Raw genomic sequence first — 14,441 nt, forward strand, 5'->3', positions numbered from 1 at the left:
CCCGTCTCCATGTATATCTATCGGGATAGATATACACACGCATGCAGAGAGGCACGGAGCAGTTTTATTTCAGCCAGCAACTCATCGTGTAGTCAACAGAGCATTAAAAAAAGGAAAAAAAAAAGTCACGTCGTGGAAAGACTTACTCACAGTAAGAGCCATCGGGCTGGCACCGAGGAGGGCGGGGGAACCCTCCCCTTCCTCGCCCAGAGGGTTTTGCATAGCTCCAGACAGGCTTTGTCCGCACTGGGGAAAACCCAAGGTGTGCGTGGAGGAGAAATCACACTGCTGAGAGCCACCCAAACAGGGGCGTGTGCCTGGGGAAAGAGGGTTTCTCCCTTGAGGTAGAAGATAACAACCCACGCTGAGGGTGGCTGGGGACAGGTCGCTGCAAAGCGACATCAGGGGAACTCGGGGCAGCTGGCCCTGCCCACAGTGGCCCTGGCTCGCCTGGCCACACAGATGACTGACAGAAGACAACAGAGAGGCCAGGCCGTGCAGGGACCGCCAGAGTCCCCTGCCATCCGCTTTATTGACCCCCAGCCCCTCCGCGGGGTGGCCACGGGGGAGACGGACCCTCCAGGCCACGGAGAGGAAAAACAGCAACGACAACAGAACGATGCACAGCAGGATGGGCCCCCCTCCCGCCAGCACACAGGGGCAGGGACCCCCTGGCACCCGGCACTGGCGGCTCCGAGAGGCCCCACGAATCCCTGGTTTGGGATGGAAGGGACCCACAGACCCTCTCGTTCCTAACCCCTGCCCTGGGCAGGGCCATCTTCCACCAGCCCAGGGCTCTCCAAGGCCCAGTCACCCCGGGGGGCTGGCAGGGACCCCCCCAGAGCCTGCCTTGGAACACACTTCCCCCACCCACATCACCCACTGTCCTACCCACACCACCCTTCTGGCCCAGCCCACGCCAACCCCTCAGCAGCCACCTTCCCCTCCAGACCCCCCCAAGGCCTCTCTGGGGACAGGAAGGGGGACAGTTCTCCCCCCACCTGGACCTGGCCCCATGGGGACCCGCAGGTGACAGCCCTCCCGTGGGGCAGAGCCCTGCCGGCATGGGGGGGCCCCACAAACCCCTGTCCCAACCCCGAGCACCACCGTGCCCAGCCCCGGCCCGGCTGCAGCACCACGTTCTCCCAGGCTGCCTCCCCAAACGCCCCCCCTATATGTACATATATACGACAAAACCCCAAAACACGAGGTATATAGAAATTCCAACGCGGGGACGCCCCCATACGAACAGTTCAAGGAACCCACTGCGGGGGGCTGGGATGTCACTGTCCCCCCCCTCCTACCACCCACCAGCCCCTCCCTGGCCCGCAGAGGCGGGGGCAGCCCAGACAAGGGGACCCTGCAGGGCACAGCTCAGACACAGCCAAGAGGAGCAGGGGGCACAGGGCTGGGGGGAGCTGAGGCAGCCCAGGGCCCCCCCCAACCTCCGCGGACACGGGAGAGCGGTGGGGAGGTACCGGACAGAACGAACAAACAAACGAACGTCAGAGGGACGAGGCAGGGCAAGGGGGACTCCCGCGGCCCCAGCTCCCGCCCCGAGCCAGGTCCCAGCCCCAGGCGGGTGCCAGGGGTGCTGGGTCAGGCTGGGACCAGCACAGGGGAGGAGAGAGGGGAGCCTGGCACCCCCCAAGCCCTCAGCACAGTGGCAGCAAGGACAGGACACCATCCAGAGGGGTGGCCAAGCCAGCCTGAAGCCCCCCAGCTGTGTGTGGGGATGTTCCCGCCCCGCAGGAGTGAAGGGGAGGGCCAAAAGGACCTTCTCCCACATTCCCAGCCAGCCTGGGGCACTGCGTGGCTGCCACTGGGAGCAGGGGGCTCCAGGTGTGCCCTGAAAAGCCCCCAGGCAGGTATCTCCAGCAGCTTTATCCTGGCGGGTGCCGGCACAGGCAACCCTTTCCTTGCCTCCTCGCCGCGGTCTCAGTCCTTCTCCTGCGCCAGGCTCTCCTCCGTGATGCCCTGGGCCGCCAGCTCGGCCAGGACATTGTCCAGGTAGTTGATGTCGGGGTAGCCGTGGCCAGTGAGGTTGGAGCCGAACTCCGTCTTGTGGTGGATCTCGTTCCAGATCACCGTGTCCGACTCGCCCGTGGTGCTGGAGGTCCCGATGGCGAAGATCAGGCGCCGGTCCCAGGCCACCAGCAGCAACTTCAGTACCTGCAGAGGCCAGGAAGGGGGCAGGCAGCAAAGCGAGTGCGGCAACGTGGGCGACCCACAGGCAAGGCCTCCCGGAGCGTCCCAGCACAGCCTCCCACCCCAGCCAGAGCAGAGGGACCAGCCTGCACGGGAGGGAAGGTCACGGGGCTCCCGCAGAGCCTGCTGGATGGGGCTGTGGGGAAAACCTCCACCCACATTCCCCCTCCTTAAGCCATGCTTGCTTTTCCCACCCTGGCATGCCTTGGCCAGCTCACCTTCCTGCCCTTCTCACTGTCTGGCAGGTAGCAGTGCCGGGGGAAGCCACGGGCTGTGAAGCTCTTCCCAGGGTTTGGATGTTCTGGTCCCTGCGATGTGGGAAGTGGGAGAAGAAAACCCTTTTGGAGCTCAAAAGGATGCTCTGGGCATCCCCCAAGCCCTGGTGGGCACTAATGGCCACCATCCCCCCCCCACCAAGCAGACATGGACAGCACTTTGATGCAGATACACCCCAGACTTCCCACAACATCCTTATGGATGCTCCCGAGTCAAGGCACGAGCTGCAGCGTGACCTGGGGGGGATACAGCAGCAAAAAGGACCACCCCCCTCCCCCATACCCACCTGCACCCCCGGGGGGATGTTGTAGATGATGCGGATGGTTTTGCAGTCGGCGTGGCCAGGCAGCGCGTGGGGGATGATGTGATATTCCATCTTCCCGGGAGGCTGCGTCCCTGTCTTCACCCCATAGATGGTTTTGCAGGTGGGACACTGCAGACTCCCATCCTGAGAGCAGGAAAAGGGCCACACAGTGAAACCAGGATCCCCAGCACCGAGCCACGCCAGGCACTGAGTCCCTGAGCAGCACTGAATGCTGTTTTCATTGGGAAAAACATCATTTCAAGAACTCTCAGGAAGCCTGGGACAGGGCTGGGAGAATTCACTACACAACTTCAACCAAAACCACGAGGTCTGCGTTTCTCTTCCCCATCAGCTTTCCAGTCCTCATTGCTTTCCCTAGCTCTGATTTGGTGGCTTGTTTTGTTTTGGTTTTTTTTCAAAGAGGGAAATACAATAAATATTGAAAATCTCCAAACAGTGTGTTTCCCAGGGAGTGTCAAGCAGGAGGGGTATTTGCAAAAACCCTCCCGTGGCTGGAGAAGCACTGCTTGGCACCAGATTCCAGGTAGCTCTGCTCAAACATGCAGGGATCAAAGTCCACCCTGGGAAGGAAAACAAGCACACAAAACCGGGCATAGTGGGGGGAAACACACGCACACAGCCCTGGGTTCTGATTTCGCACTCCCCAAGTGCTTGCTGCTGATAAAAACTAAACTCTGAGTCAGGGTGGGAGCTCAGAGCCCTCCAGGGCAGCCAGGCTGGAGCTCTGTCCCATGGAGAGCTCGTGGAGCTCAGCCGAGGTGGCTGAGCTGGGGGTCCCCCAGGGCTGCACCCTCACCTTGTTGCCGTTGTTGTACATGGCCACCAGGCAGTGGAGGTGGAAGACGTGGCTGCACTTGACCAGCTTCCCCACGAGGTCAGGCTTGACGGCCGGCTGGGGCCCCTTGTAGCCAGAGGGGGCAGAGAGCCGCTCCATGCAGATGGTGCAGTCCTGTGCCGGAGGGGAGGACAGGGATCAGAGGGACGGGTGCTGATGGGCTGTGGGGCTCTCACCCAGGGACCGGCGCCCACCCCCAGGCCGCACCCAGCCCCTCCTCGGGGACAGGGCAGAGCCACGCAGGGCGGCGGCAGATCCCTGCACGTGGCATCGCTGGGTCCCGGCAGCTCATCCCAGGGCAAAGCTCATCCCAGGGCAAAGCCCCCCCAGACACCCCGGCGCAGCCCCGCCGCTCGCACCTCATCCGGTGGATGCCGCACCTTCTGCAGGTATTTCTTCAGCACCTCCTCTGGGGTTTTACCTGCGGGAGATCGAGAGTCAAAGGATGGGAGAAACCCGCTGCCAGGGGCAGCAGAGGGGATGGGGAGCACGGAGGAACCAGGAAGGGCAGGAGGGACAGTCTCTCCTACCCTTCTTGGCCTGTTTCTTGGTGGTCTTGCGGCAGGAGTGGGAGATGCCGGGGATGGACTGGATCTCGCTCTTGCTGACAGGCGGGGGGTGCAGCACCAGCTTGGGGGGCCGGGTCAGGCACACGGGCAGCCCGGCTGCACTCATGAGGATCCCTGTGATCCCTGCGCAAGGAGGTAGCAAATGGCACTGAGGAAAACCAGTGACACCTCGAACCCCAGACGCTCCCTAAACCCGCCCCACTGGGGCTGTTTGTCCCCCCCACCCCGAGGGAACCGGCACCCGCTGCAGCCCCATCCTCACCTGCCAGTGCTGGGTTGACGGGGCTGGAGCCGGTGAGGTTCTTCACAGGGACCGTGGGGACCCTGAGGGGAGCCAGCAGAGACCACATCAGGACGGGCAGGAGGCACCCACGTCCCCACAGGGCCCAGGGGCAACACAACAGTTGCCCAAGCAACTGCACGGGCCCCGGCTGGAAACAGAGAATCCCCCGGTGGGGCAACGTGCCCCTCCCTGCCCCACCACCGCCTTTTCTCTGGCGCTTTAGAAACCCTGCCTGCATCTCCATTCATGGCCCCTTTTTGTCACAGCTCCCCGGGCCAGTCTGTTGTTTCTTTTCCTCTTTTCTCCTTATGGCCACGTCACTGCCACAGCTCTTTTCCCCCCCGCCTCCCCTTGGGGCTCTCTTCCATGGGAAAGTTTCCCGGCAGGTCAGGAGCAGAGGGAAGGGGGAGGACGGAGAGGGAGAGGAAAGGGGCCAGGCTGCGACAGAAGGCTGACGGCAGAGACAGACAAAGGGGAGAAACAGGCCCATTAAATGTCCACCCCATCACAAAAAAGTGTCTTTGGAGGGTGGGGGTCTGGAGGGACCCCTTCTCATGGGGCCTGAATGGCGTTTCTTTGGGCCTTTCGCAGTCCCCCACCCAACCCCTGACTCCAAGAGAAAGAGCAGCCCCAGCCTCTTCATTGAGATGCAGGAGCCACCCCATCCCTGCTCCAGTCCCCAGGCACCTGCAGGGAAGGCGAGAGGCCCGGCAGAACCCACCACCCTCCACGGGAGGTTGGGGACCACCGGGGCGCCTCCCACCAGGCTCAGAGGTGGCAGACCCCTGCGGCGGGGGCTGCGGCCCCTCTGCGCCCCGGGGAGGGAGGAAGGTCTGTGCCGGCCCTTTCTCCGCCCAGGCACCCCGTGGCCAGCAGGCAGCGGGACTCACCCGGAGGCGATGAGCACGCGGGACTGGGCGATGGCCAGGCGCTGCAGGTGGCTGCGGTTCAGGGTGCCGAGGCCGGGCCGGGGGGCTTTGCCGCTGCCCACGCCGGGGGGGCTGCCGGAGGCGCCGGCCGAGCTCAGGGCGGGCGTGCTGGCCGCCTGCCGCCGGCCACCCTGCGCCGCCAGCGGCTTCAGCGAGCCGCGCACCACGGCCACGCCATCCGGTGCCTTCGGCCCTGCCGCGGGCAGCGGGGGCTTGGGGGCGGCCGGCGGCGCGGGGGCGGCTTTGCGGGGCTGCAGGGTGGCGGCGCTGGGGCCGGCGGCGGCTTTGACGCTCATGACCAGGAGGCACTGGGGACAGGTGCAGGCGGGGACCGGAGGGGCCGCCGCCGCCCCGGGGCTGGCTGGCCACGACTGCGACTTGGGCAGGGTGCCCGACACCAGCGGGTAAACCATGTCGAGGCGGCGGCGGACGCGGCGCTTGCGCTGGGTCTGCCGGTTGATCTGGCCCATGGTGGCGAAGTCGATGACGTAGCAGAAGCCGATGGCGCTCAGGTCCACCCAGGGGTGCTGCTTCTCGTAGGCGCGCTGGATGGTGATGCCCACGTCCATGTCGTAGGGCGTCCACGTCCCGCTGTCATTCTCCCACTCCCAGACGACTCCCTTGCCCGGCGCCGAGGACGGGTCGTAGTAGCTGCGCCGGACGGGCCGGATGGTGCCTGAGGGAGGGCGACAGATGCCGTCAGACCCTGGCGCCAGCACCCACCCGTGGGCAGGCAGCGAAACCACCCCAACCTGCCCCGCCGGTGCCGTTCCACACGGGGACAGCACGGCTTTCCGGCTCCGCTGCTGTCCCCGCCCTGCCCGGGGACTGGTGTGCCTCGGTTTCCCCAGAGGGCAGGGTGCCCCACAGCCTGGGGGGGTGGGGAACCCCCCCCCGTGCAACTGGGCTGAAGGGAAGGGCAGATTTCACCCCCACTGGCCCACAGCCCCAGTATGGAGCCACTCAGCCCTGATGGGGAAACACAGAACCGGCAAGGCTTGGCTGCTCCAGCCTGTTCCCAGGGACCTCCTGCGGGAGCCTGACGAAACCAGGCATTAGGGCACCCGAGCCCTGCAGTGCCTGTCTCCCTCCCAGCTCTGGGCTGGAGCAGGTGAATGAAAGATTTGAGGGGCAGCTCCGAGCCCCCAGCAGTGACACACACAGGCCCTCACGCACGTAGGGGAGCGGGGCTCGTGCCAGCCCCACCATCTGCAGCTGCCAAACCAGCCCGCAATGAAAACCCCCACTGTGGCACAGGGAGAATCCCTGGGAGGCCAAGCTAAGGAGTTCGAGCGGGGCCCCATGCCCAGCTCCCACTGCCCCATCAGCAAACATCAGGAGTAGGATGAGAGCACAAAGCACCAAGGCTTTGTGCCCTGCATCCTTATTTTGGCTAGGCGTTTCCTTTCCCACCACTCCCAGTCAACTAGGGCGCATTCAAAGCGTGGACACAAAATTTGCAAACTCCTGCCATGAGGAGAGAGCCTTCCTCTTTGGGACGGCTCACAGCAGGGCAGGGCAGGCCGAGTACGGTTGGGCTTGGTCCCAGGGTCCCATCCCGAGCGTGTCACTCATGTCCAGAGGTGTTTTGGGTAACAGGTGGGACAAGCACTGCTGCCTCCAGGTCCTTCTGCAGAACTCCATGGCTGAGCCCAGCGTGAGGAACAAGAAAGCACTCAGAGAGAAGCAATAACAAGTCTGCTGCTTCGGCTTTTCACCACGTGTCCTGCAAAGCCTGCAAGAATTTCAGTCCCTTCTCACCTCCCCCCCGCCCCACCTCTCCGCGGGGAGCAGCCGCCACCGCAGGTCCCGCAGGGACACGAGCGGGATAAGGAGGAAAAGGTGTTTATCAGCACCCTGCTAAGGGGCGTGGAGTGGAGCTACACCCCAGCCCAGCCAAGCCAAGCCACCCGCCCTGTCCTGCCAAGGGGCACCCGGGGCAGAAAAGCCGAGGGGAGCGGGGCAGTGATTTATCCTAATCCGGCGGCAGCATGCGGCATCTGGCGGTCCCCAGGCAGCAGTGTGGGAATGCTGTGTGTTCCCCCAGCCCCGCGCCGCCAGCCGGCCTCCCATTCAACAGGGGAAGAAAGGGAACAATAGCTATTCAGGGCCTGCCAGGGTCGCGACCCCCCCAAATCAGAGCTGTTTAATGACCCAAAATACCAACATCCCCAGCAACCCAGGGAGAGACAGAACAATCTCCCTTTCAGTCCTCCACCCTGGGCAACAATAGCCCTCAGAAGCTGGCCCCCAGCCCCCCTGCTCGCAGAGGTCCCTTGTCCCCACGCCCACGGGCAGGGGAGGGTCGCCGCCAGCCCCCAGGGCTGCTGGGGAAAGAGGGACAAAGGAGGGTGTCTGGGCGCTCTGCTGCACCCCAGGGACAAAGCACGCTGGCCATCACGGGGGCGCTGGGGGGGGTCACAACCCCCCCGTGCTAATGCCCTGCCACGGGTGCTTGTGCCCCAGACAACCCCGTCACGCTGGGGACCCACCCACCTGCCCGTGCCCTCCTCGAGCATCCATCCCTCCACCTGCTCGTGCGCCGCTGCCCCGGGGCTGCCATCCCCCAGGGAGGGCAGGATCTGTCACCCAAGTGCCATTCAGCTCTAGGTCGATGGCGGCTCCTGGACAGCACAGAGGGAGCCGGGCACGGCCCTGGGAAGGGTGTGCAGGAGACGGGCTCCCCTGAAGGGAGAAGGAAAGGCCACGGGGTGGGTGCAACAGGGCCCGGGGCGCTGCAGCAGCGAGGAGGGCGGGCAGCACGACCCCGGGGGGGGGGGGGGGGAACCACGGATGCGTGGGCAGGACTGGGCAGCGAGGGCAGGGCGAGGACCTGGGGACCAGGTGGGAGGACATCGGGCGAGCCGGCATCGCGGCCGGGCGGTGCGGGAGCGGGCACGGCGGGGCCGCACGGCGCAGCCCCGGAGCGGGGGACACCGGGAGCCCCCCGCCCGCCCGCCCGCCCGGCCGTGCGGGCCGCGGGGCCGACTCACCGGTGTCCTGGCGGAACTGGTGCATGGACTGCAGGTCGATGATGTAGGGCGCCAGGCGGCTGTCGGCCTGGCCCAGCACCACGCTGCCGCCCGCCCGCGGCCCGGCGCGGGCCACCGCCTCGATGTGGTGGCTGACGGCCGGGCTGTAGGGCCGCCACCGCCCGTGCTCGTTCAGCCATTCCCACACCACCACGGCCGAGGCCAGCAGCATGGCTCCGCCGCCCCGGCCGCGGCCCCGGCTGGCTGCGCCGCTGCCGCCCGCCCCGGCGGCTCTCGCATGCTCGGCGCGGCGCAGGGCTCTGCCCGCCCCCGCCGGGGCCGGAGCCGCGCACGGCCGGGCCGCCCCTCGGCCCTGCGCGCACCCGCGGCGCCGCTCCCGGCCCGCTCCGCCCGGCCCCGCCCGCACCGAGCGCCCCGGGCCGGGGGCGGCACCGCGCGACGTCACCGCGCCCCGCCCGCCCCGGTGGCGGCGGCGGGGGGCGAGGGACCCTTCCCGCCTCTGTTCCTGTACCCTCGTCCTGCAGTCCGGCGCCTCCCGCTGTCCCTGTATCCCTATCCTGCACCCCGGGTCCCCCTGTATCTCTGTCCTGCTCCCCTGGGACCCCTCTCAATGTCCCTGTATCTCCGTCCTGCTCCCCTGGGACCCCCCTCAATGTCCCTGTATCCCTGCCCTGCCCCCCTGGGACCCCTCTCAATGTCCCTGTATCCCATCCCTGCCCCCCTGGGACCCCTCTCAATGTCCCTGTATCCCTGCCCTGTCCCCCTGGGACCCTTCCCAATGTCCCTGTATCCCTGCCCTGCCCCCCTGGGACCCCTCTCAATGTCCCTGTACCCCATCCCTGCCCCCCTGGGACCCCTCTCAATGTCCCTGTATCTCCGCCCTGCCCCCCTGGGACCCCTCTCAATGTCCCTGTATCCCATCCCTGCCCCCCTGGGACCCCTCTCAATGTCCCTGTATCCCTGCCCTGCCCCCCTGGGACCCCTCTCAATGTCCCTGTATCCCTGCCCTGCCCCCCTGGGACCCCTCTCAATGTCCCTGTACCCCCGCCCTGCAGCCCGAAGACCCCCCCTCCCCCCCATACCCCTAACCAGCTGTGCAGCCCGGGGAGCCCCTGATGCGCACCCATCCTCGTGGGGACCCGCAGCCCCTGCCTGCCAGCGATGGGATTCAGGGTGCTGGTGGGTCCCAGGGATCCTGCTGCATGTGCTGTGACAGAGAAATGTGGTCCAAGAGCTTCTTCAGGAAGTGGCCCCCTGAGCTGCCCTTGCCCGTGGCCCATGACACACAAAAATGGCTTCAAAGCCCAAAGCTGCCTCCTGTCTGAGGGGCACGTGGGCCGTAGCCCCAGCTCCTGCACCCCAGCTCTCCCAGCTGCCTGTCTGGCTGCTCCCTGCTGTGACGTGGGCACCTCTGTGCTGTGGCAACCCCTGGACCGGAGCAGCGCTGGACTGCTGGCCCTTCCCTGCAGGCCAGGAAAACATTCCTGAACTTGTTTTTCCACGGAGCCCCATAAGCAGCTTCCCAGAGCAGCCCTGAATGGCAGGATAGTGGTGACAGACTGGTCTCACCTCCTTTTGTGCTCCTGTGCTCAGACACACCAAACACTGATTTCCGTGGGTATTAGACACATGGACTTTCCTGGTTTGGGAGAACTGTACAAATTGCACCTGTGTCCCAGGTTTTGCAGCACCAGGAAATCCACCAGTCCATGGCCCACCTCGGCTTGGAGGCAACTCATCTCCAGGCAGGTGGCAAAGCTCCTCTCCCGCCAAACCTGTTTCCCAGGCACTGCCCATCCTGCCGAGTGCCTGCCAGTGGTGCTTGTGGTGAGAAACCATTAGACAGGATCCAAGGAGAGGAAAAAACGAAGGGATGAAAAAGGGGGAAGGAACAGGTGGGGACTAACTGCGGTGATGCCAGCTGGCGGGCGCGGTGGTGAGAGAGGATGAGGTGAACCGCAGAAGTTCTCCTTTTTTCCAGCTCACACTTGGAGAGACACGCTGGGCTACGCTTGAGGCGCACTTTCCTGCAAGGAGGGAGGGCTCCTGGCCCTTCCCAGGAAAGCAGCACAGCCACAGAGAGCCACTCCTCTGGGTTTTCACCTGTTCCTTTGAGGCAGACAAGTGCAGCCAAGGCCACGACGGGGAAACCCGGGGAAATCCTTTCCGCTGACTCAGGCAGGAGGAAAAGGCTTTCCTGCTATTAAAAAAGGAAAGTGTTGGTGAACATCCACCCACCCCCCCCCCAGCTCCAGCTCAGGATCAAGAAGTCAGGAGCCAGCACTGCAGTGCTGGCATGGGACTGTGGGTGAAGCAGTGGGACCAGCACAGCTGAACCCCGCCGGCCTCTGGTGCCCCACGTGCAAGGGGCAAATCCATTCTCACCCTGCACCAAGGCCTGAGGTCAGGGAGCAGCCTCAGTCAGCTTGAAACCTTTCCAACCCCAACAAAGCATGCCCAGCCGCATGCTAAGCCCTAAAAACATTTATTATTTCGAAATTAAACACATCCATGGGTTGCTTTTGGTGGCTCCATCCCTGCTGCAATTTGGGAGCGCAGCCCTCCCTCCCCCCACCCCGCTTCCCTGTTCCCACCAGCACTGCCAATCATTTCTCTCTTCCCAAAGCACAAAGTTGGATGTTTTTGGGGGGTTCTCAGTTTGCAGGAGGCCATTGCAGGGGTCCTCAGCAGCATTAGCCACACGGGTACAACTGTCCTCCCCTCAAACTCCTGATTTCTGATTCCAAAATGAACGGCTTCAGTCTCCTTCAGCCACCCGGATCAACTTCACTTCAATCCATGGCAAAGCAAATCCAAGAGCCTCCCGGCACCACGGGAGCTCGGCTGCCGGGCGCCCCTGTCCTCGCCAAATCACTTCACTGGTGATTCCCTCAGGGCTGCAGCTGAAAAACAGCATTAAAACCCAGCCAGCTCAGACGTCACCGCCTCTGCACGGCACGGTGGGGGCTGGCTGGCAGGGAAAGGCCGGGAGCCGGAGCCTCTCGCTCAGCCGGAGTGCGGAGGTTTGGATTAACGGATTGCTTTTTCCCGTTGTTTCTGGTTAGGGTGGCCATTCCCGAGCCTGGCGCCTGCTCCACAAACGCAGGTGCACCCAGTTGGCAAGGTAACAGGGAAGGAGCAAGGAAGGTGGCAAAAGCCCAGGGAAGCCCCTGGGGCAACACCATCGTCCACCTTGGGTCTCCGTTGCTGCTTCCATCCTGGAGTGCAAGTGCAGCACCGAGCTCAGCTCTCTGCCAGCAGCTGATGTGGGAGGATCGAGTTGCAGCCCTGGCCGGCTCCCAGGGACCTGAAGGTCACCTCGTACCCGGCCTGTGCCGCCGGAGAAAAGGAGTCTGTTCCCACCTGGTCAGGTGGTGAGGCTCAAGGACACCCTCCAGATGTCCGTGTCCCCCCGCAGGAAGGTGAGGAGGGTGCGAGCACCCAGCCACTGCTGAGCTGGAGGGTGCAAGGGGAGAAGAGCAAGGTGGCTTCAAGCATACAGCAGCAGGCAAGAAAAACACTTGTCAGAAAAGGGACTTGCTTTGACTAATCCTGGAAAAAAAATAATGGCCATAAATTGTTATTCCTGAGCGCAGGGAAGCATAAAGATTGAAATAATCCAGTCTGAGCTGCCAAGCTGAGGGCAGGCAGTGAGCGGCAATGAAGAAGGTGTATGTTCTTCCTCTCAGGCATCACCCATAAAACAACAGACCCCATCAAACCCCCCTTGCCCCAGCCCTGCGGCCCTGTGTGCCCCAGTGTGGTCAGTGGGGTGGGCAGGATGGCCCTGGGGGCTCTGCCTCAGGCTGCTCTTTGTGCTCCCAGGGCCCCCGTGGCTGTGCAGACGCCGCTGGTGCTGGGGCAGGCGCTGTGCCCGGTGCTGTCCGCACCCGCCGCCACAAAGCCGCTTTGTGCGGGGCCAGCCGGGCATGTCTCCCGCCTCCTCCCCACTCCATGGCCCGTTCCCCCCCATGCTGCCTGTCCTCTCACAGCCCAGGGAGGAAGGCAGGGCCACACCAGGGCAGGGCACAGCCCCTGTGACCCCCCCCCACGTCCTCCCACCATCTCCTTCATCCCCAGCTCCTTCGTCTTCCCCACGGCCTCCCGGTGGGTCGCATCCCCCCAAACCTCTCACCCCACTGGGACAGACCCTTCCCTGGAGTGGGAACTGGGCAGCCCCAACTCTCTGGTGAGGTTGACTGCCCCGCCTCCCCCCAAGAAGTACATCACCCTGGTAGATCTCCCAGCCCTTTTATTCACTCGGCAGCCAGCAGCCATCACATCCAGTCGGCAGGAGAATCGTGGCCCAGGAAGCTGTGAAACCAGTCCCAGCACTCCACAGGGTGAGCGATGTGGTTGGGGCTGTTAGATTCTCCCAAGCCATTCCCAGTCCTAAAATAACCCCTGCAGGCACCAACCTCCTTGCAGAAGGGCTTCTGAATCACAGCTAAAAGATCCCCTTTCAGTTAAAAGATCCTCTCCATTATCATGTCCAAGAGTTAAGAGTTCCCCTCCTGACCGCATCCCTGCTTCCCCCCCTCCCCAAAAAGCCCCCAAGCAGTTAGAGCAGAAATTCAATGAGCAGCCAACACAAGCTGGGCAGAAGGAAAGAGTCCACGTGCAGGAAGCCAAGCCTTGTGCCTTGCAGGTGGGGGGCAGGTCTCAAGACTCCTTTCACCGGGTGATGCTTTTCTGTCCCTTCGCTCCTGCCCTGCATCTGCAAGAGCCCCAAAGGCAGCTTCTGCCTGCCATAGGAAGCATCCAAATTCCCAAGACAAGGGCAGCGCTGCTGGTCACGGTATCCAGGCCTTGGGGCGAGCAGCAAAGCTGCTTCCCGGGGAATAATTCAACTGCCCAGCAGGAAAAGCCCAAGGACCCCTGAGGATCCCCGCTCCCTCCAGGGTAGACTGCGGCCTGTGCCTCAGTTTCCCCACAGGGAGCAGCACTAAAAGCACGGGGATTAATGACACGGTCCCTCCCCTCCACGTCCCCCTCCTTCGCTGTCAGCTGCCCTCTGAGAGGGTGGGCAAGGAGCCCCAGCGGCACCCAAGACCCCCCGCCCCGTGCTCGCCTTCAGGGGCTCTCGGCCAGGCCGGGGGCTGCGCCGGGGGCCGTGCCGGTGGCCGGGCTGGGCTTGGCGAGCTGCCGCAGGTCCCGCGCAGACCTCACGGCCCACTGGGCCAGCTCCCGCAGCACGCCCAGGCCCCGCAGCTTCTGCTCAAAGAGGCTGAGGCGCGGCGGGGGCGGCGGCCCGTCCCCCTCCTCGCCGGGGATCCCACGGCTCTCCAGCCGCAGCAGCTCCTCGAGGTGGTAGGCGAAGGCCGAGACCTGGAGCAGGACGGCTGCCAGTGCCCGGCCCAGGCCCGCGTCGGCCTCACCCAGCTGCTCCCGCTGCTCCTCCAGCATCTGGGCCAGCAGGGCGCGGAAGGCCCGGTAGGCCGCCAGGTTCTCCAGCAGCCGCTGCGTGCCCGTCTGCTCGTCCCAGCGCTCCACCGCCGCCAGCGGCACCCCCTCCACCGCCGCCACGGTGGCCGAGGCGTCCAGGCCCTGCTGCTCCACCTGCAGGGTGAGACCCGCCGGGGATCAGCGGAGGCAGGACCCGCAGCCCTGAGCCCTGCAGGTGTTGGGGCAGTGCAAGCTGTCCGAGTCTCGCCCAGGTGTGTCGGCAGGCCCAGGTCCAGCAGCACTCCGCGCCCCATCCCTGCCAGGGGTCAGAGTCCTCGCGCCCCAGCGCCGCTGCCCAGATCCCACCAGTGCTCCCGGCCTCGCGGCAGCCGGAAGGATCGGGGCAAACTCACGTAGGTGTCCAGGAGGTCGACGACGTCCGCGCGCATCTTCCCGGCCAGGCGGATGCCACGGCTGCAGAGGTCGCGGCGCCGGAGGGCAGTGGAGGGGCTGTCTGCGGCCGCCATGGTCCGGGCAGCTGTCACGGCCACCAGGCTCCGGGCGCAGCACCCGCCCGGCCCGGCGAGGACAATCCCTTGCTGAGCTGGTGCATTCCAGCCGGGAGCTCCGCTCACACG

The 14,441-nt window shown here is 64.7% G+C and overlaps 2 protein-coding genes across 3 annotated transcripts; both read right to left on the minus strand.

Moving 5' to 3' along the window:
- Positions 1-44: 44 nt before the first annotated feature.
- DTX4 (deltex E3 ubiquitin ligase 4) lies at positions 45-8,715 on the minus strand. Of its 2 annotated transcripts, none has more exons than XM_069016172.1 (9): positions 8,419-8,715; positions 5,387-6,101; positions 4,476-4,537; positions 4,175-4,336; positions 4,004-4,065; positions 3,606-3,758; positions 2,771-2,932; positions 2,427-2,516; positions 45-2,172 (listed from the first exon to the last, which is right to left on the minus strand). In XM_069016172.1, the coding sequence occupies exons 1-9, from the start codon at positions 8,627-8,629 to the stop codon at positions 1,939-1,941; spliced, it is 1,851 nt and encodes a 616-aa protein (XP_068872273.1). In that variant the 5' UTR covers positions 8,630-8,715; the 3' UTR covers positions 45-1,938. The 2 variants fall into 2 exon arrangements, with proteins under 2 accessions (XP_068872273.1, XP_068872274.1); XM_069016173.1 differs by lacking the exon at positions 8,419-8,715 and adding an exon at positions 7,922-8,168.
- Positions 8,716-10,843: 2,128 nt separating this feature from the next.
- On the minus strand, positions 10,844-14,338 carry CNTF (ciliary neurotrophic factor). Its single transcript, XM_069016176.1, has 2 exons — positions 14,217-14,338; positions 10,844-13,977 (listed from the first exon to the last, which is right to left on the minus strand). The coding sequence occupies exons 1-2, from the start codon at positions 14,328-14,330 to the stop codon at positions 13,492-13,494; spliced, it is 600 nt and encodes a 199-aa protein (XP_068872277.1). The 5' UTR covers positions 14,331-14,338; the 3' UTR covers positions 10,844-13,491.
- Positions 14,339-14,441: the final 103 nt, after the last annotated feature.

The sequence above is a fragment of the Aphelocoma coerulescens genome, chromosome 5 (assembly GCF_041296385.1).
Source record: "Aphelocoma coerulescens isolate FSJ_1873_10779 chromosome 5, UR_Acoe_1.0, whole genome shotgun sequence".
In the NCBI taxonomy this organism is placed as follows: domain Eukaryota; kingdom Metazoa; phylum Chordata; class Aves; order Passeriformes; family Corvidae; genus Aphelocoma; species Aphelocoma coerulescens.

Coding starts and splice junctions, on each gene's coding strand:
- DTX4 (XM_069016172.1), bottom strand. CDS start 8,629: ATGCTGCTGGCCTCGGCCGTGGTGGTGTGGGAATGGCTGAACGAGCAC. Junction 4,337..4,475: donor CGTCAACCCAGCACTGGCAG/GTGAGGATGGGG, acceptor CTCCTTGCGCAG/GGATCACAGGGATCCTCATG. Junction 2,933..3,605: donor TGTACAACAACGGCAACAAG/GTGAGGGTGCAG, acceptor TCCTGCTCTCAG/GATGGGAGTCTGCAGTGTCC.
- CNTF (XM_069016176.1), bottom strand. CDS start 14,330: ATGGCGGCCGCAGACAGCCCCTCCACTGCCCTCCGGCGCCGCGACCTC. Junction 13,978..14,216: donor TCGACCTCCTGGACACCTAC/GTGAGTTTGCCC, acceptor CTCACCCTGCAG/GTGGAGCAGCAGGGCCTGGA.